This window comes from Manis javanica, chromosome 1, assembly GCF_040802235.1.
Source record: "Manis javanica isolate MJ-LG chromosome 1, MJ_LKY, whole genome shotgun sequence".
NCBI classification, from domain to species: domain Eukaryota; kingdom Metazoa; phylum Chordata; class Mammalia; order Pholidota; family Manidae; genus Manis; species Manis javanica.
In genome coordinates this window covers 162,485,460-162,508,595 of record NC_133156.1, presented here as the reverse complement: position 1 = coordinate 162,508,595, position 23,136 = coordinate 162,485,460, and the positions used below count along the sequence as shown (strand labels likewise).

At 38.1% G+C, this 23,136-nt stretch overlaps 1 protein-coding gene across 3 annotated transcripts in view; it reads right to left on the bottom strand.

The window, feature by feature from the left end:
• The window catches only part of MGAT4A (alpha-1,3-mannosyl-glycoprotein 4-beta-N-acetylglucosaminyltransferase A), a 139,468-nt gene extending 116,964 nt beyond the window's left edge, over positions 1 to 22,504 (bottom strand). For 2 of the 3 annotated variants that reach the window (XM_036994633.2, XM_036994634.2), the window contains exons 1-2: positions 22,422 to 22,504; positions 17,842 to 18,166 (exon numbers count right to left, since the gene is read on the bottom strand). In XM_036994633.2, coding sequence (XP_036850528.1) covers positions 17,842 to 17,935 — 94 coding nt within the window. In that variant the 5' untranslated portion in view covers positions 17,936 to 18,166; positions 22,422 to 22,504. Of the gene's footprint in view, positions 1 to 17,841; positions 18,167 to 22,379 lie in introns of all 3 variants that reach the window. The other variant, XM_073239987.1, reaches the window with a different exon arrangement.
• Between the last annotated feature and the right edge of the window lie 632 nt (positions 22,505 to 23,136).

The window sequence follows — 23,136 nt, the reverse complement described above, 5'->3', positions numbered from 1 at the left end:
AGAGACTTAGACTTGATGAAGTGAGGAAGAAGGAAGAGGTCACTAAAATAATCCACCCAGTCACTAAACAAGCACATAATAACAAGACCCCCATCTCTCTTGTGGAAGAGGGCATGTGTGTGGAAGTACCCAGTGTTGCTAATGTTGCTAAAATATATCATCTAAAATGCCTAGGTTCCCAGCAGCAGACTCACAGACCCAAAAATGGACTAACAGTTACCAAAGGGAAAGGGACTGGGGAGGATGGGTGGGAAAGGAGTGATAAGGGGGAAAAAGGCGCATTACAATTAGCACATATAATGTAGCGGGCTGGGGAAGACACGAGAAAGGCAGTATATACAGAGAAGACAAGTAATTATTCTATAGCATCTTACTACACTGATGGACAGCGACTGTAATGGGGTATGTGGGGGGGACTTGATAATAGGGGGAGTCTAGTAACCATAATGTTGTTCAAGTAATTGTACATTAACAATATCAGAATTTAAAAAAATTAAAATAAAATAAAATGTCTAGTTCCCAAAAAAAATTGAGATATGACAAATCATAGGAAAGTATGACCCATGCACAAGAAAAAAGTAAGACATCACTTAAGAAACTGCCCATGACTGCAAGTAGATGTAGAATTTGACAGGTAAATATTTCAAAGCAATCATTTTAAATATGCTCAGAGAGCTAAAGAAAAACTTCACTAAAAAAGTAAAGGAAGGTATGACAATGTGGCATCAAATAAAGAATAGCAATAAAGAGAGAAATTTTAAGAAAGAACCAAATGGAAATTCTGGAGTTGAAAAGTACACTAAGAGAAGTTTAAGAATTTCACTTCAGGCATTTGACACTAGATTTGAACTGCCCAAAGAAACAATCAGCAAACCTGAAGACCATTCAAGAGAGATTATGTAAGCTGAAAAAAGAAAAAAAAGAACTTGAAGAAAAATGAAGAGAATCACAGAGAAATTTGGGATACCATTAAGCATAATGTCATATATATAATGGGAGTAACAGAAGGAGTGAAGAGAAAGGTGAAAAAAATATACTCAAAGAAATAATGACTAAATACTTCCCAAAGTTACTGAGAAACAATAAACTATGTATCTGGGAAGCAAGACCCACAGACAGATATATCATGGCAAAATGATAAAAGTCAAACACAAGAAAATCTTGAAAGCAACATGAGGAAAATGATGCATCACTTCACAAGGGAAGCCCAACAGAGTAACAGCTGACTCCTCAGCAGAGATAATGTAGGCCAGAAGGCAGTGGGATAACACAAAGTGCTCAAAACAAAAAAATCAAAACACCAAAAACCCTGTCAACCAGAAGTTCTACAACCAGCAGAGCTATTTAAGGCAAAATTCTGAAATTCCAAGACAAAAATTGGGACAATTCATTGTTAGCAGCTTGCCTTAAAAGAAATACTAAAGGAAGTTCATCAGGCTGAAAGGGATTCCAGACAGCAATTCAAATATGCACAAAGAATACCTGCAGCTATGTAATAATAACTGATGCTATTATTGCATATTTTTCTGCTTTCCTTCAACTCATTTGAAAAGAAAATGTATAAAGTGATATGTATATAATGTACTGTTGAGTCTATAGCACATATATTTGCCAATAACAGCACAAAGGAGGTAGATGGGAATAAAGCTGTAATATGCTAAGGAAATAACAGATGATAAAATTATAATTATAATAAAGTATTGTTGGGTTTTTAACATTAACATATGTAATGTGTGTAACAATACCACTCACAAAAACAGGAGAAAGGGAACAGAGCTACATAGACATAGCATGTCTATATATTACTGGAACTAAGCTAGTGTAAATCTGAGGCTGATTCTGGTACATTGAGATGTATATGGCAAACCCTAGAACAACCTCTAAAATAGGCTTTAAAGATAGTTTAAAAAGTCATTAATGAAATTAAAATGCTATATTAGAAAATATTCAATGTTTAAAAACAAAGGTGAAGTAGGAGAAGAACAAAAAAGACATGAGATATATGAAAAACAGAAAACTGGCAACTGTAAACCAAACTATCAGTAAGATTAAACATGGACTGATAAATAGTCCAGTCAAAAGGCAGACACTGTCACACTGGATTAAAAAAAAAGTATGATCCAACAATATGTAAATTTAAAGATACAAATAGATTGAAGAAAAAGAAAGAATAGAGTAACACATACTGTTCAAGCTTCAAGCAGAAACCACAGGAAAACTAGACTGGTTGTACTAACATCAAATAAAATAGACTTTAACAGAACATCAAAGCACATAAAGCAAAAACTAACAGAAATGAAGAGGAAATTAGACTATTCTACAACAGTTGGAGATTCCACGCCTGTGAGCAAGAGCAACAATCATCTTGCCAAATCTGCTAAATGATGGATCACCTTTACTCTCCCTTTCCTTTGGTACACAATATTCCTTAGATAATATCCAGCTTGGAACAATTAACATTGTTCCCTGGGGCAGGACTCCTTGCTCTGAATTCCAGAAATAATACTCAGACACCCAGCCCCTGTTCCCCTGCACATGCGGGTGGTCACCCTGCACACAGACTCTTCCTCCTTGCCTTCCCCTGCATGCAGACCATTTCTCCTTACCTCTCTAAAATTAGCTTCCCTATATCCAAAGTGTTGTAGGAAATCCACACATCCTGCAGTCACCCAGGACAAGCTTCTCTAGGTAAGATCACCTCAATAAACCTCTATAGAATTCAAACTGGATTCATCAACTTCTCTATTTGGTCTCACAGCCCCTTCAGCCTTCACGGGTCAGTTTGTTTATACCTCTCCCATGTGGAACACTTCAATATACGTTCAATAATAAATAGAACTAGATAGAAGATCACCAAGAAAATAGTACCCTTAAATAGCACTATAAACCACTGGACCTGAGAGGTACCTATAAAACACTCCACCCAACAACATAATATACATTCTTCTCAAGAGCACATGGAACATTCTACAGGACAGACATATGATAGGCCAAAAGACAAATCTATATAAAGGATAGAAATGATACAAAGTATGTCTCCTGACCACAATGGAATGGCATTAGAAATCAGTAACTGGGGAAAATCTGGGAAACTCACAAATATGTGGAAATTAAACAACATTGTTCAAATAACCAATTGGTTAAAAAAATTAAAAAGAAATCAGAAAACACTTTGAAATGAATGAAAATCAAGATAGAACATAACCAAAACTTATAGGATGCAAGTAAAGCAGTGCTTAGAAAGAAATTTATAGCTATAAACGCATACATTATAAAAGAAGGAAGACCTCAAATCAATAATCTTACCTTCCATGTTAAGACACTAGAAAGAGAAGAGCAAATTAAGCCTAAAACAAGCAGAAGGGAAGAAATGATCAAGATTAAGGCAGAAAGTTATAAATAAGGAATAGAAAAATAGAGAAAATCAAGAAACCAAAATCAATAAAACTAACAAACTTTTGCTAATTTGACCAAGAAAAAAGACTCAAACTACTAGAATCAGAAGTGAAAGGGGGGACATTACTACTGATCTTACAAAGAGGTTTATAAATGAAGGTTGTAAACAACTGTACCCCAACAAATTAGATAACTTAGATGAAATCGGCAAATTCTTAGAACAATACACACTACATAAATTTACTTGAAAAGAAATATACAATCTTCTGAAAAGACCTATAACAAGAAATTGAATCAGTCATCAAAAACTACCCACAAAAAAAAGCTCAGGCAGGCCCCAATGATTTCACTGCTGATTCTATCACCCATTCAAAGAATACCAATTTTCCACAAACTCTTCCAAAAAACAGAAGAGGATGAAACACTTCCCAAATCATTCTATGAAGCTAGTATTACCCTGATATCAAAATCTGACAAATACCTTACAAGAAAACTACAGACCAATATCACTTAAGAATATGGATGCAAAATCCCCAACAAATACAACAATCTAAAAAAAGAATTATACACCATGACCAAGTGTTATTTATCCTAGGAATGCAAGGTTGGTTGAACATCTAAAAATCAATTAGAGTCTTATCAATAGAATACAAAACAAAAATCACTCAATAGACACAGGAAAAGCATTTAACAAAATTCAATACTCTTTCATGATAAAAACTCTCAGCAAACTAGAAATAGAGACAACTTCCATAACCTAAATAGCATCTACTTAAAAACCACAGCTACTATCTACTAAAGGTGAGAGACTGGCTGCTTTCCCCTAAGATCAGGACCAAGACAATGATGTCAACTCTCACCACTTCTATTCAACAATAAAGTGGAGGTGCTTGCCAGGGAAATTAACAAGCAAAAGAAATAAAAGGAATACAGATTAGAAAGGAAGAAACAAATTATTTCTATTCATATTTTCATGATCTTGTATATAGAAAATCCTAAGGCATCCACTAAAACTAATAAGTTCGGCAAGGTTGCAGGATACAAGATCAATCAATTGTATTTCTATACACTTTCAATGAAATATTGACAAGTGAAATTAAGAAAACCTCATTCAAAATACCATCAGAAAATATGAAATACTTAGGTATAAATATAACAAAAGAATCATACAACTTACATTATGCAAACATATAAAAATTGTTGAAAGAAATTAAATATCTAAATAAATGGGAAAAAAATCCCATATTCACATTGGAAGACCTAACATTGTTAAAATGGCAATACTACCTGATCTGATCCACAGATTCAGCACAATCCCCGTCATAATCCCAGTTGATTTCTTCATGAAAATGGATAAACTGATTCTAAAGCTCATACTGAAAGGTACCCAAAATAGCCAAAATAATCCTGAAAAAGAAGAATTAAGTAGTAGGACTTACACTTCCCAATTTTAAAACTCATTACAAAGCAACAATAATCAAGACAGTGCAGTACTAGCACAAGGATGATCAATGGAATAGAACTGGGAGTCCAAAAATAAATCCATATATCTTTGTTCAACTGACTTTTCAACGAGAATGCCAAGGCCATTTGGCGGGAAAATAATGGTCTTTTCAACAAATGGTGTAGGACAACTGTGTAACCACACGCAAAAGAAGGAAGGTGGACCTTTACTTTACAACACTAGAAAAATTAACTTAAAATGGATCAAAGACCTAAATGTAAGTGAAAAAACTATGAAACTCTTAGAAGAAAAAGAGGAAAATCTTCGTTATCTTGGATTTTGCAATGGATTCTAAGATATGACACCAAATGCACAAGCAACAGCAACAAAGACTGGACTTCATCAAAATTAAAAATTGTTGTGGTTCCCAGGACACTATCAAGAATGCGAAAGATAACCTACAGAATGGTAACAAAACTTGCAAATCATACATCCGATAAGCAACTTGTATCTAAATGTATAACATAAAGAACTCTTACACCTTAATAAAAAGACAACCCATTTTAAAAAACAGGTGAAGGATTTGAAGACATTTTTCCAAAGAAGTCACACAAATGGCTAAGAATACATAAAAAGAGACTAGATATCATTAGCTATGAGGGAAATACAAATCAAAAACACAATGAAATACTATTTCTCTATCACTAGGAAGAGTGGTATCAAAAGGCCAGATACAAGCTCTCAAGAATGTGAAGAAATTGGAACCCTCTTGCCCTGGAGGGAAATGGTTGCCTTCCAGAGCACTATCTCTGGCATCAGCCTGAGTCTAAACTTCACTCTACCACTTAATGTATGACCTTGGCAAGTTTCTCAACCATTCTGCCTTGGTTTCCTCACCTATAGAAAGGGGTAGTACCTCCCAGGGTTGTTGTGAAGATTAAATGAGATAACATAAAGCAAGCCCAGCACTGTTATTGCTACCATCTCAGTGTACCTAATGGTGTGTTTGCTTACATGCATCTTCCCCATGTCAGTCCTGAGCACCTCAAAGGTGTAAAGTTTCCTATTCTTGTTCATATTCATGGCTACAATACAGTGCTAGTAGGCACAGGATAAGTACATTAGAGGGACCAAAAAATGAATGAAAAATAAAACTATTAGTCCAGAAACAGTGATGATTATGGAAGCCATGCTTCTTTCCCCCAGACAGCATTATTTTTATTTTTTTCCTTCCATTTGTTTATTTTTAGGAAGCCATGCTTTCTATATAAAAATTAGAGCACTTGATTTATGAGTATAGAATCAACCCTTGAACAACATGGATTTGAATGAACTGCATGGATCCACTTACACATGGATTTTTTAAATCGATACACTGAAAATTGTTTTGGAGATTTGTGACAATTTGAAAGAACATTCTCTTTTCTCTAGCTGACTTTAAGAATACAGTATATGATACATATGTCATTCAAAATGTGTTAATTGACTATGCTATCAGTAAAGCTTCTAGTCAACAGTATGCTATTAGTAGTTAAGTTCTGGGGGAGTAAGTTAAGTTACTTACTAACTTAAATAGTTAAGTTTCAGAGGAGTAGTTAAGTTTTGGATTGTACTCCCTACTTTGTAAAATCCAGAAACAAGAAAGTTGTATGAAGATTTTCAACTGCACAAGGGGTCAGTGTCCCTAACCCCAACATTGTTCAAGGACCATCTGTACCTGAACTGAATATCTGAAATCAGGCCTGATCTGGAAAATCCAGTCTGTCTGACTACCAGTACGATCTAGAAAGAATCCAAATACTCAGCAGTTAGAAGGTTACATAAACAATAGCATTAAAAAAGCAAGGAATTCTACATTATCATGACAGGGAGCCTCTGTTGATACCTAGAAGAATCTGGACAAAACTCTAAGCAGAAAAACAGAGAAGAGGAGCATGTATGGGGGATTATAGAGCTGCTCACAGAGTGGTAAACAGAGGGAACAAACACACTTTTTGTGTGTGTATCTAGTACTACATACTGAAAGAATCTTCGTATTTTTGAAATTGATTTTTATTCTAAATACAGCCTAATGCAAAAAATTTTCTTATATTGCCTTTACATAACAAAAAGATAAGTGGAATAGAGACTCCAGATTTTTAAGCCCTTAAATAAGACACAATGAGGAGGGCGAAGTCTCTCCAATACTATAATTCTCTGAATAGGTAAGTTTCCAACAACAAAAATCCATATACTCTTCTTATGATCAATTCTCTTATTTTATAAGTAGATTTTATGACCAGTCATCAGTTTTGTTCATATCAGGGACAATAAATAGTTTAAATTAAAAATTGAAAGTTCTTCCTAAGGAAGTATTCTCCTTTTGGCATAATTAAAAAATGAAATCTAAAGTGTATATTTGAGATTTCCAGAAGATGGCAGACTAGACAGTTTCTGTAATCACCTCCTCCTACATACACTCTGAGACAGCAACTACACATGACACAATCCACTCTAAAAATGACTGGAAGATTGGCAGAGTAGGCCAATGACAAGAGAAGGCCACACTAAAAGAGGGGAGAGCTTAGGTCAGGATTCAAACCATTCCACCAACCCAGCCCACAAGCAAGGGAGAGCAAGGCACAGTGGGGCAAGAGTTTATAAAAAGCCCCACACCCAGTATACCCAGCCCTGCACACAGGTTCCAGTGCATGGGACCTGCCCTGGGATGATCAACCCCTATAACATCTGGCTTTGAAAATGAGTAGGCTTAACTGCAGGAGAGATGGAAGGATGTGGGAGGCTGTCGCTGCTCTTGGAAGGCTGATATGCTATGCTGAATGGTCTGAGACCCAGCAAAGAAGCAGCAGTTTGAAAAGCACCAGGTTATATACAAAGGAGATTTACTGACTAACTTTGGGACATGGACTGAAGGGGCGAGGATCTGAAGGAACTTTTTCCAGAAGAGAAAGGACTCGCAGTCATTTTTCTTGCCCCTCCTTCAGCCAAGCTGGCAGGATGCTTCATGGGAACTAGTCTAACATTATCCATATACCCTGCCAGCACCATGTGCCCTGCCCCACTGGTCCCGTGGACTCACCCCACCCAACATGCATACTCTGGCAGGGGTCATTCCTAAATGACCACCACCACACACAAGGACAGCCTCAGTCAGAACCAGCACACCTTCAAGAGCATCTCCTAGCCCATGGAGGGGAGGAGCCAGCCCCCACCAACCAGCACACCTGCAGCAGATACAGCCTGGACTTTGGCAACCATGGTAGGAATAAGCCCTCCCCACCAGTGCGCCCAAAGTAGTCTGACTGGCCATTGCTGACAGCCAGTCTGAGGGTTAGCCCTGCCCACCAACACACCTGAGGGCTGCAGCCAAGTCTTTCAGCCAGCTGCACCGGGAACAAGCCTTGCAAACCAGTGCATGCACTCATAGTAATAATGCTGGTCATTGCTGACAGTCTGGCAGAAGGGTGGCCTCACCCACCAGTCTGCTCACAGCAGTCATGGCCCAGCTATGACATGCAGACCACAGAGGGGACACTCCAGGCATGCCTGGTTCTGGTGACCAGGGTAAAATTACACTACTGGACACCACAGGATATCTGCTACATTAAATCACTGCTTTCAAGATCAGGAGATACAGCTGATACACACACCGCTAATACACAAACAAACAAAGCAAGCCAGACAAAATGAGGAGGTAAAGAAATATGTTTCAAACAAAAGAACAAGGAGAAACCTAAAAAAAAAACTAAACAAAGCAGAAATGAACTATCTACCTGACAAAGTTCAAAGTAATGATCATAATGATAATCACCAGGCTGGAGTGAAGAGTAGATGACCTCAGTAAGAACTCAACAAAGATAAAGAAAATATAAAAAAGAACCATTCAGTGTTGAAGAACATAAAAACTGAAATGAAAAATACACTACATGGAATCAGCAGCAGATTACAAGATGCAGAAGAATGGATCAGCAATCTGGAAGAGAGGGTAGTAGAAATCATCCAGCTGAGCAGCAAAAGGAAAACAATTTTATAAAGGAAGATAGGCTAAGCTATGTTTGGGACAACATCAAGTATATTTGCATCATAGGAGTCCCAGAAGGAGAAAGAAAGAGAAAGGGGCAATAACTTATTTGAAGAAATAATAGCTAAAAACATCCCTAACCTGGGGAAGGAAACAGATATCTAGATCCAGGAATCACAGAGAGACCCAAACAAAATGAACCCAAGGAGTTCAATACCAAAACACAAAATAATTAAAACAGCAAAGATTAAAGATAAAGAGACAATCTTAAAAACAGCAAGAGAAAAGCAACTGGTTACCTACAAGAGACTGCCCACAAGACTAACAGCTGATTTTTCAGCAGAAACTTTACAGGCCAGAGGGAGTGGCATGATATGTTCAAAGTAATGAAAGGAAAAAACAAACCTACAACCAAGAATGCTCTACCCAGCAAGGTTATCAATCCAAATTAAAGTGGAGACAAAAAGTTTCCCAGACAAAAGTTAAAGTTTTCACAACTAAATGGGCCTTACAAGGAAGGTTAAAGGGACTTCTTAAAGAGGAAAACCCCACAATTAAAAAAAATTATGAAGGAAAAAAAATTCACTGGTAAAAGCAAACATATAGTAGAGATAGTAGGTAAATTACTAACAAGCTAGTATGAGCTTTAAAAGACAACAGTAGTAAAACCAATTATATATATACAAAAATTAGTCCAAGGGATACACAAAAATAAAATGATGTCAATTATGACACCATATACATAAAACATGCAGGGGATAATAATAAAAAAGTAGGGCTTTTGGAATGTGTTTGAACCTAAGCAACTGTCAACCTAATCTCAACTGCTATATATAAGATGCTAGATATGAAACTCATGGTAACTACAAATGAAAACCCTAAAATAGACACACATACAAAAAGAGAAAGGAATCCAAACATAACACTAACACTAAAGTAAATCATTAAATCACAGGAAAGATAGCAAGAGGAAAGGAACAAAGAAATGCAAAAACAAACAGAAAATAATTAACAAAATGGGAATAAGTACATAGCTACCAATAATTACTTTAAATGTAAATGGCTAAATGCTCCAATCAAAAGACACAGGGCCATTGAATCAATAAAAATAATAAGACCCATCCATATGCTGCCTATAAGAGATCCACTTCAGACCTAAAGGCTCATACAGACTGAAAGTAAAGAGATGGAAAAAGGTATTTCATGAAAATGGAAGCAAAAAAAGCCAGAGCTGCAATACTTATATCAGAAAAACTAGACTTTAAAACAAATACTGTAGAAGGTCCAAGATGGTGAAATGGAAAAGGCCTGAGCACATGTGCACACTGAATCTACACCTACACATACAGCATTTCATTCTGAGGAAGAACGAAGGCTGAGTGAACATCCTCTTCAAAATGAGAGATTAAAAGATCACATAAAAAACAGCAGGAGAGATGGAGTCATGGTAACAGAAGAAGCCCTGCTCCCAGTGCAGCCCTGTGGTAGGGAGGGATATTGCTGAGCTACCTACCTAAGTGCAGACTCTTCTGCCCTGGAGCACAGGAAAAATCCACCACAAGTTGGACAGTTTAGACACAACCACCAACCAGCAGGGAAACTGCTGGAACTCTTTCAGGACCAGAGATGCTGAGAAGTGCCACTGTCTGTACATCCCTGACACTGCTGTCACAAATGGAAACAGGGTGTGCTCCATGGTTTGTGTTCCTCACCAAAACTGCTAGCTTCGATGGGAGCAGGATGAACAACACTGTTTATGTCTCCTATGCACACTGACAGTAAGGGCAAGAGCAGAGTCAAGGTGAATATACCAGCTCCAGAGGCCCACACCCAAACATATCTGTCAGAGATCCAGCAGTCTCACCAAAGCGGCATTAGCGTGAAACTCATGTGGATTCATCATGTCAGTGCACCTTCCATCTCCAGCCCTTCTGTTTGCAATGCTCCAGTCCAGAGTTAACCTGGGAGATCCCTGGACTGCACCCAGTCTCCTCTCCAGGAACCCCATTAGCATGATTCCTGCTGGCACTGACTCAGGAGATCCCTGACCATGCCCTTCTACCCCCAGTTGCACTGCCAGAGAGGCTCCAGTTTGCTGTCCACCTGGGAGCTCCCAAGACTGCACCCCTTCAATACCAACACTACCAGTATGGTCCCACCTGGCAACCCCACAGGAGACTCCTGGCCCAGGCCCAGGCCCTGGAAGCTCCAGCATCAGGACACCCCAGTCCACACCGACCCAGTCTCCAGCCAGCCAATAATGCCCATGCAGTCTACCAAGAAGATGTCCCTACACAAGGCCACACCTTCAAGACTGTGAGAGGAAGCCCTTTTGCCTGACCCATAGAAGCAAACACAGAAAGTCAAACAAAGTGAGGAGACACAGGAATATGCATGAAACAAAAGAATGTAACAGAACTTCAGAAAAAGAACTAAATGAAATTGTTAAGCAACTTACCTGACAAGACTTTAAAGTAACAGTTATAAAGCTGCTAACCAGAAAACAGTGGATGAACTCACTGAGAACCTCTACAGAGACAGAAAATATAAAAAAGGAACCAACCAGAGATGAATAATACAATAACTGAAATGAGAAATTATACTAGAGGAAATCAACAGCAGATTAGAGGCTACAGGATAACAGATCATCAATTTGGAAGACAAAGTAATAATAGAAAGCACTCAAACTGAACAGCAGAAGTAAAAAAGAATAAAAATAAATGAGGATATGTTAAGGAACCTCTAGAACAACATCAAATGTTCTAATATTTGCATTATAAGAGTCCCAGAAGAAAAAGAGAGAAAGAAAGGGTTGGAAAAATGTATTTAAAGAAATAATAGCTGAAAGCATCCCTAACTTAGGAAAGGAAACAAACATCCAGGTCCAGAAAGGACAGAGCACCCCAGAAGCTAAGGAAGACTACACCAAGACACATAATTAAAATGTCAAAGATCAAAGACAAAGAGAAAACCTTAAAAACAGCAATAAAAAAGCAGTGTGTCACCACAGAGAAACCCACAATGCAATCAGCTGATTTGTGAGCTGAAACTCTACAGGCCAGAAGGGAGCAGCATGACATGTTCAAAGTGTTGGAAGAAAAAGACCTACAACCAAGACCACTCTACCCAGCAAGGTTATCATTCAGAACTGAAGGAGAGATCAGAAGCTTCTCAGATACACACAGGTTAAAGGAGTTCACTGTCACTAAACCAGCCTTTCAAGAAGTGTGAAAGGGACATCTTTAAGAGGAAAAGAAGTCTATAACTCAAAGCAAGAAAATAATTGAAATGAAAAAATTCATGGTAAAAGCAAACAGAAAGCAAAGATAGAAGAATAATCACTTAAAAGCTACTAAGAAGGTTAAAAGACAAAAGTAGTAAAATCAAACTACTAAAAATGAATTGAGGGAGTCACTTAAAAAAATTGTTAAGGATGACATCATATACATAAAACATGGAAGAAAGTGAGTTAAAAACATAATAATGTTAGAATGTGTTCAAACTTAAGTGACTATCAAGTTAACATAGACTGCTATATGTGAAAGACATCATATATAAAACACACAGTAACCAAAAACCAAAAACCTATAATAGATACACAAAAAATAAAGAAAACAGAATCCAAGCATAACAGAAAAGTAAATCAAATCACAAGGGGAAAGAGCAACAGAAGAAGAAATGACCAGAGAATGACAAAAATAACGAAATGACAGTAAGTACATACCTATCAATAATGACTTCAAATGTAAATGGACTAAATGCTCCAGTCAAAAGATCACTGAATGGTTAAAAAAAAAAAAAAAAAAGACCCATCTATCTGCTGCCTATTAGAGACTCACTTCAGACCTAAGGACACACTCTGAAACTGAAGAGATGGAAAAAAAGACATTCCATGCAAATAGAAACAAAGAAAAAGCTGGAGTAGCTGTACTTACATAAGACAAAAAAGACTTTTCAAAGACTGTAAAGAGACAAGGACACTATATAATGATTAAGGGCTCAAATCAGCAAGAAGATATAACAATTGTATGCATCTATGTACCCAACAGAGGAGCACCTAAATAAAGAGGGCAAATATTACCAGAAATGAGGGGAGAAATGGACAGTAATTATAGTATGGATTTTAACACCCTATTTACATGAATGGATAGATCATCCAGACAGAAAATCAATAAGGAAAGAGTGACGTTGAATGATATATTAGACCAAATGGACCTAACAGATATATACAGAACATTACATCCAAAAACAGCAGAATACTCATTCTTTTCTAGTGTACGTGGAACATGCTCCAGGATAGATCACATGATAGAGCACACAACACGGCTTAATAAAATTAGGAAGATTTAAATCATACCAACCATCTTTTCTGACAAGAGTATGAAACTGACAGAGGCACAAACAGCATGTTATGAAACAAGCAATGGGTCCACAAAGTAATTAAATAAGAAATCAAAAAATACTTGGAGAACAATGAAAACAGAAACACAACAATGTCAAATCAATGAAATGCAGCAAAAGCAGTTCTAAAAGGGAAGTTTATAGCATTACAGGCCTATCTTGAGAAACAAGAAAAATCTCAAATAAATTATCTAACCCTATGCCTAAAGAAACTAGAAAAAGAACAAACAAAACCCAAAGTTAGTAGAACGAAGGAAATAATCAAGAGCAGAGCAGAAGTAAGTAAAAGTGAAACTAGAAAATTATATAAAGGATACAAAAAACTAAGAGCTTGTTCTTTGAAAGGATAGACAAAATTGATAAACCTTTAGCTAAACTAATCTAGAAAGAGACAGGACTCAAATAAAATCATAAATGAAAGAGGAGACATTACAACTGACACCATAAACATATAAACAATTGAAAGAGATTATTGTGAAAATTTATATTCCAACAAACTGGACAACCTAGGATAAATGGATAAATTCCTAGAAATATGCACTCACCCAAGAGTGAACCAGGAAGAAATAGAAAAGGTAAACAAAATAATTACTAGTAATGAAATGGAAGCAGTAATCAAAAACTCACAACTAACCAAAGTCCAGGACCAGATGGCTTCACAGGAGAATTCCATCATTTAAAGAAGGGTTAACACCTATCATTCTCAAGCTACCCCGAAAAACTGAAGAGGAAGGAATGCTTCCAAATTCATTCTACAAAGCCAGCATCATCTTGATACCAAAACCAGACAAAGACACTACAAAAAAAGAAAACTACAGATGAGTATCCCTGATGAAATAGATGTAAAAATCCTCAACAAATTTTAGCAAACCAAATTTAAAAATTCACAAAAGGGATCAGTCACCATGACCAAGTCGGACATGTTTCAGGGATGCAAGGATAGTCTGTAAATCAATCAATATGATACCACATAACAAAAGGACAAATAAAAAACATAAGGTCATCTCAATAGATGTGAAAAACACATTTGATAGAAGTCAGCATTCATTCATGATAAAATTTCTCAACAAAGTGTGCATAGAAAGAATATATCTCAACATAATAAGGCCATATAAGACAAATCGAAAGATAACATCACACTCAATGGTAAATTACTGAAAGCTTTTCCTCTATGATCAGGAATAAGACAAGGATGCCCATTCTCACCCCTTTTATTCAACATAGTACTAGAAGTCCTAATAAGAGCAATCAGTCAAGAAAAATAAATTGAAATGCATTCACATCAGTAAGGAATAAGAAAACTGTCTATTTGCAGATGACATGATATTGTGTGTGTGTGTGTGTGTGTGTAAAACCATAAAGATACCACACAAAAAAACTATTAGGATTAATAAATGAATTCAGTGAAGTTGTACAACACAAAATCAATGTACATAAATCTGTTGCATGTATATACAATGAACAGAAAGAGTGATTAAGAAAATTAATCCCATTTACAATTTCATCAAAAAGAATAAAATACCTAGCAATAAATTTAACCAAGGAGATGAAAGAGCTATACCCTGAAAACTATTAAGACATTGATAAAAGAAACTGAGGAAGACAAAGAAATGGAAAAATATTCCATGCTCATGAATAGAAAGAATTAATTTGTTAAAATGGCCATACTACTTAAAGCAATCTACAGATTCAGTGCAATCTCTATCAAAATACCAATGCCTGTTTTCACTGAACTAGAGTAAATAATCCTAAAATTTGTACAGAACTACAAGAACCCTAAGATAGGTCGAGCAGTCTTGAGAAAGAACAACAAAACTGGGGATATCATGCTCCCTGATTTCAAAATATACTACGAAACTATAGTAATCAAAATGGCATGTTTCTGGTACAAAAAATAGACACATGGATCAATGGAAAAGAATCCAGAGCCTCAAAGTAAAGCCATGTTTATATGGCCAATTAATCTATGAAAAAGGAGACAAGAATATACAACAGGGAAAAGACAGTCCTGTCAAGAAATGGCATTGGGAATACTGGATAGCTGCATGCAAAAAGATGAAACTAGACTACTTTATTACACCATACACAAAAATAAACTCAAAATAGCTTAATGATCTAACTGTAGGACCTGAAACCATAAAATTCCAAAAGGAAGACACAGGCAGTAAACTCTTGGTCACCAGCTTGGCAAGAGCAATTCTTTTCTGGATGTCTCCCCAGGCAAAAGGAAAAAAGCAAAAAATAAACAAGTGGGATTCTACCAAACTAAAAAGCTTCTGCACAGCACAGGAAACCATAAACAAAACAAAGTCAACCTACTGAATGGGAAAAAATATTCACAAATGATATAGCTGATAAAGGGTTGATGTCCAAATATATAAAGAACTCATACAACACCAAAAAAATCAAATAATCTGATTTTAAATATGGGCATAGGAACTGAAAAGCCATTTTTCCAGATGGCCAACAAACACATGAAAAAATGTTCAGTGTCATTAATCATCAGGGAAATGCAAATCAAAACCACAATGAGATACCACCTACACTAGTCAGAATGGCTAGTACCAAAAAAGACAAGAAATAACAAGTGTTCATGAGGATATGGAGAAAAGGGAACCCTCATGCACTGTTGGTGGGAATATAAATTGGTAAGGTCACTATGGAAAACTGTATTGGGGTTCTTCAAAAAATTAAAAATAGAAATACTATATGATCTATTAATTCCACTTCTGGACATTTATCCAAAGAAAATAAAATCCTTAATTTGAAAAGACATATACACCTCTACGTTTATTGCAGCATTACTTACAATAGCCATGGTATGGAAGCAATCTAAGTATCCATCAATAGGTAAATGCATAAAGAAGATGTAGTACATATACACAATGGAATATTACTCAGCCATAAAAAAGAATGAACTCTTGTCATTTGTGACAACATGGATGAAGAGGGTATTATGCTAAGTGAAATAAGTCATACAGAGAAAGCCAAGTACCATCTGACTTCATTTATATGTGGAATTGGAAAGACAAATGAACAAACAAACAAAAACCTTGAAAAGAGATTCATAATTACACAGAATAAAGTGGTGGCTGCTGCTGGGAGGAGTTGGGGCAGGGGGTTGTGGGGAGGAGTATACGTGAAATAGGTAAAGGGGATAATGAGGTACAAACTTCCAGTTATAAAATAAATAAGTCAGAGAGATGAAAACTACAGCATGGGGAATACAATCAATAATACTGTAATAACATTATAGATGACAGATGCTAACTATGCACATTATGGTGAGCATTTCATAATGTACATAAATGTCAACTACTTACATACCTGAAACTGATATAATGTCAACTATACTTCAATAAATAAAAATCAATTGAAGATAAAAAATACAGTGGGTTGATATTGCCTATACACATTACTCAATTCTGAAAAAGCATATAAGAAATATTAATAAAATATCATCTTATGCTGCCCTGTAAAATAATTGATTAAAATAAAATAATGTAAAGAAAAGAAACATATATTTATTCACAAAGAAAGATCTTCAACAAGTTTTTCATTTTTCCCAGAGTTCCTCCCAAAATTAGAGCTCAACTCAGAGAAAAGAGAAAAATACTATACTTGCTCAAAGCACAGAGCATGTTTTTCACTTTTATCAGCTTATTTTACACATACACTCACATATACATATATCTACACATGTACCAGAAAAATATTGTCATAAATCCATCTTTTCAATTATCTTCATACAAGTCAATATAATAATGCCAGCAATTGTACCTTCAAATAACCAGGTGATGATGACTATTCTAACTTGACTCTAACAAACCAAACATACACCTCTATATTTCTTGTTCTCAACATTCCTTAGATTAATATAAGGAAAGGAGACAGGTAAAAAGCATAGGTAGGAACTGACTACAAATATTTTGTCTTCAAAAAAAGCAAAGAAATGCTTTATCCCTGAATATAGTTTAAATCACTAAACAGATAACCTTCCTTTAAAAACAGTTCAACAATCTAAACACAAGTAAATTTTTTTTTAATTTTCAAATTAGAATTTCTCCTCACCCACTTTATAAAATATTTTTGCCTAAGAGCAATCTGTCATCACATGCAGTTTAAATCATTAACTACACAGCACCAAATCATTAGTATAACCAGCATGTAAATTTTACGAAGGTACTGATTATGTCCTTTCAAGTGTTTTGTCTAACATCCTATATAAGGAAGCTTATTAAACATTCATGATGTTTAATAATAAAAATAAAACCAAAACAAAAATCTTTATCATTCAACTTGGCTGTCACATACAATATAAACCACTGATCAGTATCTGTTTCTCCAGGTGCAATTATAAGAAACAGAATACAAAACAAACCCCTTTCAAAGTAGAAATTCTGACTCCTCTGTCCAAGAATGCTGTTCCATTTTCGTGTCAGAAAGAAACTGCCAGGCCACCAGCAGATAGCATGCAACAAGCAGATTGTTAGAGTGTTTAACCTAAGCACTTACGCACCATTTACAATGCAAAAAGCCTGCTACCTTTCATGCCTATTATTGGAGATATTTTCCTTACCTTTCCCATTTTGCCATGTAGTATACCAAGATAAAGTAAGGAACGAAGTGATAAATGCTAAAGCAGTGGCTACAGTTCCATTTCGGAGCCTCATCTCATTTCACCATCACAGTGGTTCATATGTTTATAGTAATAACCAAGACTGTTTTCTTTTAATCCTGAAGTCAACCGAATCCAGTAGTTTTGGCTCTGGGCCAATAAAAACAATCAATGAGATTCACTACAGATGCTCTGCAGAACAAACAAGTCTATCAGCAACACAATTCACAAATACTACTCAGGATTGTCTTCACAGTCTTCATAGGTTGATGTCTCAGGCTTCTTCCTATTCAGGGAGAAAAGAGAAAGAAAAACTTGTTCAATAATGTAAAATATTAGTTTCTTCACCATTCTATTAGTCACCATTATAAACAGACTTTTGGCTGGGCTAAACTATGTCTATAAAAATCATCCCCACATCTAAACAACTCATTTAATATACTAGAATTATATGGTTCTTCTCCTCCAGAGAAAAAGGCTTCAAACTATGTTCCCTCCTTATTGGTTTTGTTTTGTCAGTGAAAAGAAAGTTACGGTTACTTATTTAAAGGGGCAAGCTGAGGTGCTCATTAAACAAAAAGATTCCCAGTGGAGAACTCTAAAGATTCCACAATAGTTCTTAAATAACATAATCTTCACACTCCTCTGAATTCCTATTGCACAGTAATAGTTAATGTATTAAAATCTTTCAGAAAACTGACAGACTGTCACAAATACAAGGGTCCAAAGACCTGGCCCTAGATTCAGCTCCATCACTACTTACGTGACTTTGGGCATGTCACTTATCTAGTACTTGCAGTTTCATCCAAAAAAATTAAAGAACAACCTGTCCAGGGTTCCTCTTTCACATGTTATAATAAACAATAAAAAAGGGTAGAGTTATTATTGCTATTTATCATCATCATAAAATAAATGCAGTTTTTCCAGTGATTAACTTATTCCCAGAGTGTAAATTGCAAACTTTTAGGCATTTAGAAAATGCAGCAGTCCAACCACAGGATACTATCTGATCTAGGGCCCATCATTTAGCACTGCTTTAATTCAGGAAATCTGAAGACCGCCACCCATCTAATAAATCTTTTAAGAAAAAGGAATGAAATGACGTCCTTATAAGTACTTTAGCATATTCATCTAGCACATACTAGATTCTCAATAAATGTTAACTGTATTAAAAAAATAAATAAAATCACAGCCGGCCACAGATTCAGTCCACTCTACACAAAGCAAGTCTCATTCCCTGGGGACATGTCAGGCACTTTGAGATGTGCATTGATTCCTGGAGGCCTTAAGGGGACTGCAAGATGCACTTGACAATATACCAGTGACACTCTGGTGGGATGAGTTAATGCACCTTCAAAAATGCCTAACTAACCTAAGGGACAATTCCCTCTGTAGAAGAGTATGGCTGATTAAAGCAGCCATTTGTACAGAATTCAGAACTACCATCTCAGCTACTTTGTAAGACTGAACATAACTAGGAATCTCCAGTAGGGAGGAAAGATCACTATGGCATAGTATTAATACTAATAATGATAGACACTACAACTCATTGTTTCCTATTCACCCATTATGTTTTAAATCATCACAAAATTCTACGAGGCAGGCATCATTAACCCTATCCTACACAGAAGGAAATGAAGCCACAGAGAGAACTCTAATTTGTATGACTCCAAAGTTCAAGTTCTTATCTACCACCCTTTGCTTCTCAAACGAGGCTACCTGCATGATGGAAGTATGAAGAGAAGTGCCAGGGAACTCCAAGTCTCAGGTCACGTTGGAGAATCATATGGTGTTAACTTTACCCAACAGTGCAAATTTTTAAAAATATGTAACAAACATGGGTCTACTATGGAATAAGCTGCAAAATTCATAGGAAATTTCAAAGTTTAAAGTAAAAACTGAATAAATTTCTCACTTCCTGCAGTGTTCGGCAAGCCCACACCCTTTACAGCCATGCATGCCTGTTAACTCTCCTTGGCCAGTGGTTCCAACTGTGGTGTAATATTCTAGAAGCATTGAACCCCCTGTACTTCCTTGCTTCCTTCTTACTACCTGAAAACAAGGAAATCCAAAGATATTCTCACTTACAAGTTTTTACCATTGCCTTCTAAAACCAAAATTATTCACTTTCTATAGTTAACATCAAACATACCCGTGTCTACAGATTAGAATTTAAAATCTTCATGGTGAAATCCTGTAATTTCAACTTAATCCCATCAAGTGCTTAATATATGGTCTTATACCAGGCACTCAATAATGAATTCTGATGATAAAAAGTGAAGTAACAGCTTACTGAGTTATATAACTTGTAATTTTAATCCTCTTGTGGCAGGACATAAAAATGCATATAATTTGCCATTGCTATATACTTAGCCCTACCTTACTTCAGGAAAATATTTTGTCCTAGTAAGATATGTAAAAGTATACATGTCATTACAGAAAGCATTCAATTAATAATCATGGGGAAGTCGAGAAACAGAGAATCATAAAATAAAGGCTAAAGTGGTTTTATTAAGTGCAAATAAAGCCCATATGCTAAGATTCAGTATAAATGCATAGAGACAAGTAAAATGAATGAACTCCAAAATCAAAGTAGACTATAGATGTACTACTACTGGATAATATGTGAAAAACAAAGACTATTAAATACTGGATTCAAGAAGCTATTAAGCTCTGGTTTGAAGATGATACTTATAATCAATTCTAACAAATACAACCTGAAATTCTGCAAATAGAAATATGAGTTATTTACTTAGCAAGAATGTAGTCATGCATTTTTAATTAGGTTTTCCAAACTAATGAAGTTTAACCGCATAGGACAAGTGAAGACTCCAGAGAAGAGCAAAATTAATGACCACAATCCTTTTAAACCCAAAAGAGGCAGTTGATAAACTGGACAGCAAAAAGCCATATGGACTGACTTAACTACCCAAAGTTAGAGACAAAGTGGCCCATGTTTTTATCAGTGTCCACATTTGCAAAAATTTTAATGTAACAAAATTGTTTAATCTAATCTTAATATTCTCTGAGACTATCACTTAACATATTTGAATCTTCAACAACAAAAAAGGCAGTGGCTAAAATTACTAGTCATCTCCAACCTCACAAAGATGAATGGAACTTCAATTCTAGGTCTCAGACTGAAAAGTCTGTTTATTAATAGTCCTTTAAGGGCTGCGCTGCTATATTTTATTATTAGATACAAAACCTTTATTAATTTTAAAGTGTCCTCTGAAATATTCACTGTGTTCCAGAGCTGAGAACACATTGCTTAACACTTAGTATATTCCCTAATTACCATCTCACAGGCGGACGGAGGTGCCTGAGAAATGAAAGGCACAATAATGAAATCCATGACGTCGTAAGCTATATAACTTTATAAACCTCAATTATGTTAAAGTTCATTCGCTTTACATTTATAAAAGGATTAATATTTTTATTTAATACAGCTTACATAATTTCATCGTCCAAGGCGTTTTCAGATTTACATGTGTGGGCTAAAGAAATATATACCACAATAATCTGCTAATAAAACTAATTTTTTAATACCCAAAAAAGAAAAAAGCCACAAAACGCATATTTGATTCTAAAATTAGGTTCTAAATTCAAACGAACGTTGTCATTATCCTTCATCCGAATCCGTCCAACAGCAAAAGCACAACAGCAAAATACATGGAAAGCATTAAAAACACACATTGTGCCTGCTTTTATTTCGTAACTCGATTGTAAGCAATGAACGGGCTCCGGAGAAACGGGCGCTGAGAGAAATAAAAGCGGGCGCGCGAGCGATGTGACTGCCAGCTCGTGAAACACGCCTTCGGGATGTCAACTGGGACACCGTGGAATCACCTGGACCCAACCTAAGGGTCCCACTTGCGGCTTCCTCAGTAAGAGGGGACTTGAGGCCTGAGGGCATTGGGGTGCCTTCATTCACACCGGACCACCAGGTCTTCACTTGGTAGGAAAATTCGCTACAACAGTTGTTGCACGCCTTCTCCGCCCCGGCGGGAGCAGCCCTGCCTCCGTGCCCAGGACCGCCTCACTCCCGCTCCACGGGGAAGGCGCCCTCTCCCCGGCGGACGTGGGCCCTGGGGCGGCCCAGTCGCACGGGCAAACCTCTCTCCCCCGCTGCACCCCCAAACCCTCACTTTCCTCCACTTTGCCCCAAAGTCGACGAGCCACGCCGCGTCGGGAACACACCGGGCGCCCGGCCGGCCATGGGGAGAGCGTGCGGTACCGAGGGGCTGCGGCGACGGAGGCCGAGCGGGGCTGACGGCGCGGCCAGGGCGCCCCGGCCCGCGCCCCGCCCCGAGGCCCAGCCCACGCCCGGAGCCGGCCCCGCAGCAGCCGGAGAAGCGCAAGCTCCCTGTGGCCGGGCCGCGGCGCGGGCATCTCCCTTACAGCAGGTGGATGGTCCGCGCTCCCCGCGCCTCAGAGCCCGGCAGCCGGCGCCGCCCCTCCATCCCGAACCATTCCGCGCAGCTGCCCTGCGCCCCCACCTCGCGGCCGCCCGCGCGCCGCCGCAGCCGCAAGCCCCTCACCCGCCACCAGCGTTGCCTGTCCTGCCGCTGCCGCCGCCGCCGCTGCCCTTTGCCGCTGGTGCGGGCGTCCCGCCTCCCCGCCGCGACTCCGCCCCCGCCGCGGAGCGCCGCGGCCGCCCCGCCCACCACGGCCCCGCCCGCAACCCCGCTTGCTATTGGCCGCCGGGGCCGCGCGTCGGCCCGGGGCGCCCCCACGCGGCCGAGTCGCTCGCGTCAGTGGTCCGCCGGGCTGTCATTTAGGGGTGCCTGTGGGTGGCAATGGAGCTCTCCCCCCTTCATTTAATGTCACTGCGAAGTCTGGGGCAGTGTCTTGGACGCCGGAGCTTAGCGTCTCCTTTCCGCCACATCTGGCTTTAGTTCTCCGGCATGTGCAGGGGCAGCGCAGACCGCCGACAAAGGCCCCGGGAGACCTCGGCCTCCGCCTGCGCGCGCCCCGAGACCTCCCGGGGCTGCTCAGCCCCAGCCCGTTCCCCCAGCTGCGGCCTTCCCTGCCGTCCTGCCTGGGCAGCGTTCCAGTGACAGGTCCCGGGGCGTCTCGCACCCTATCCAACAACAGCATCCGAGACCCCACGGTTCCAAGCACCTCACCGACTGTCTGACTATCGCCACAGCACCGGCTATTGGCGTGGTTACCTCCACTTTACCTATGAGGAGACTGGACTCGGGACTAGCTTAATCAACTAGAAAGAGGAAATATAACAAGGATTTTAATGCT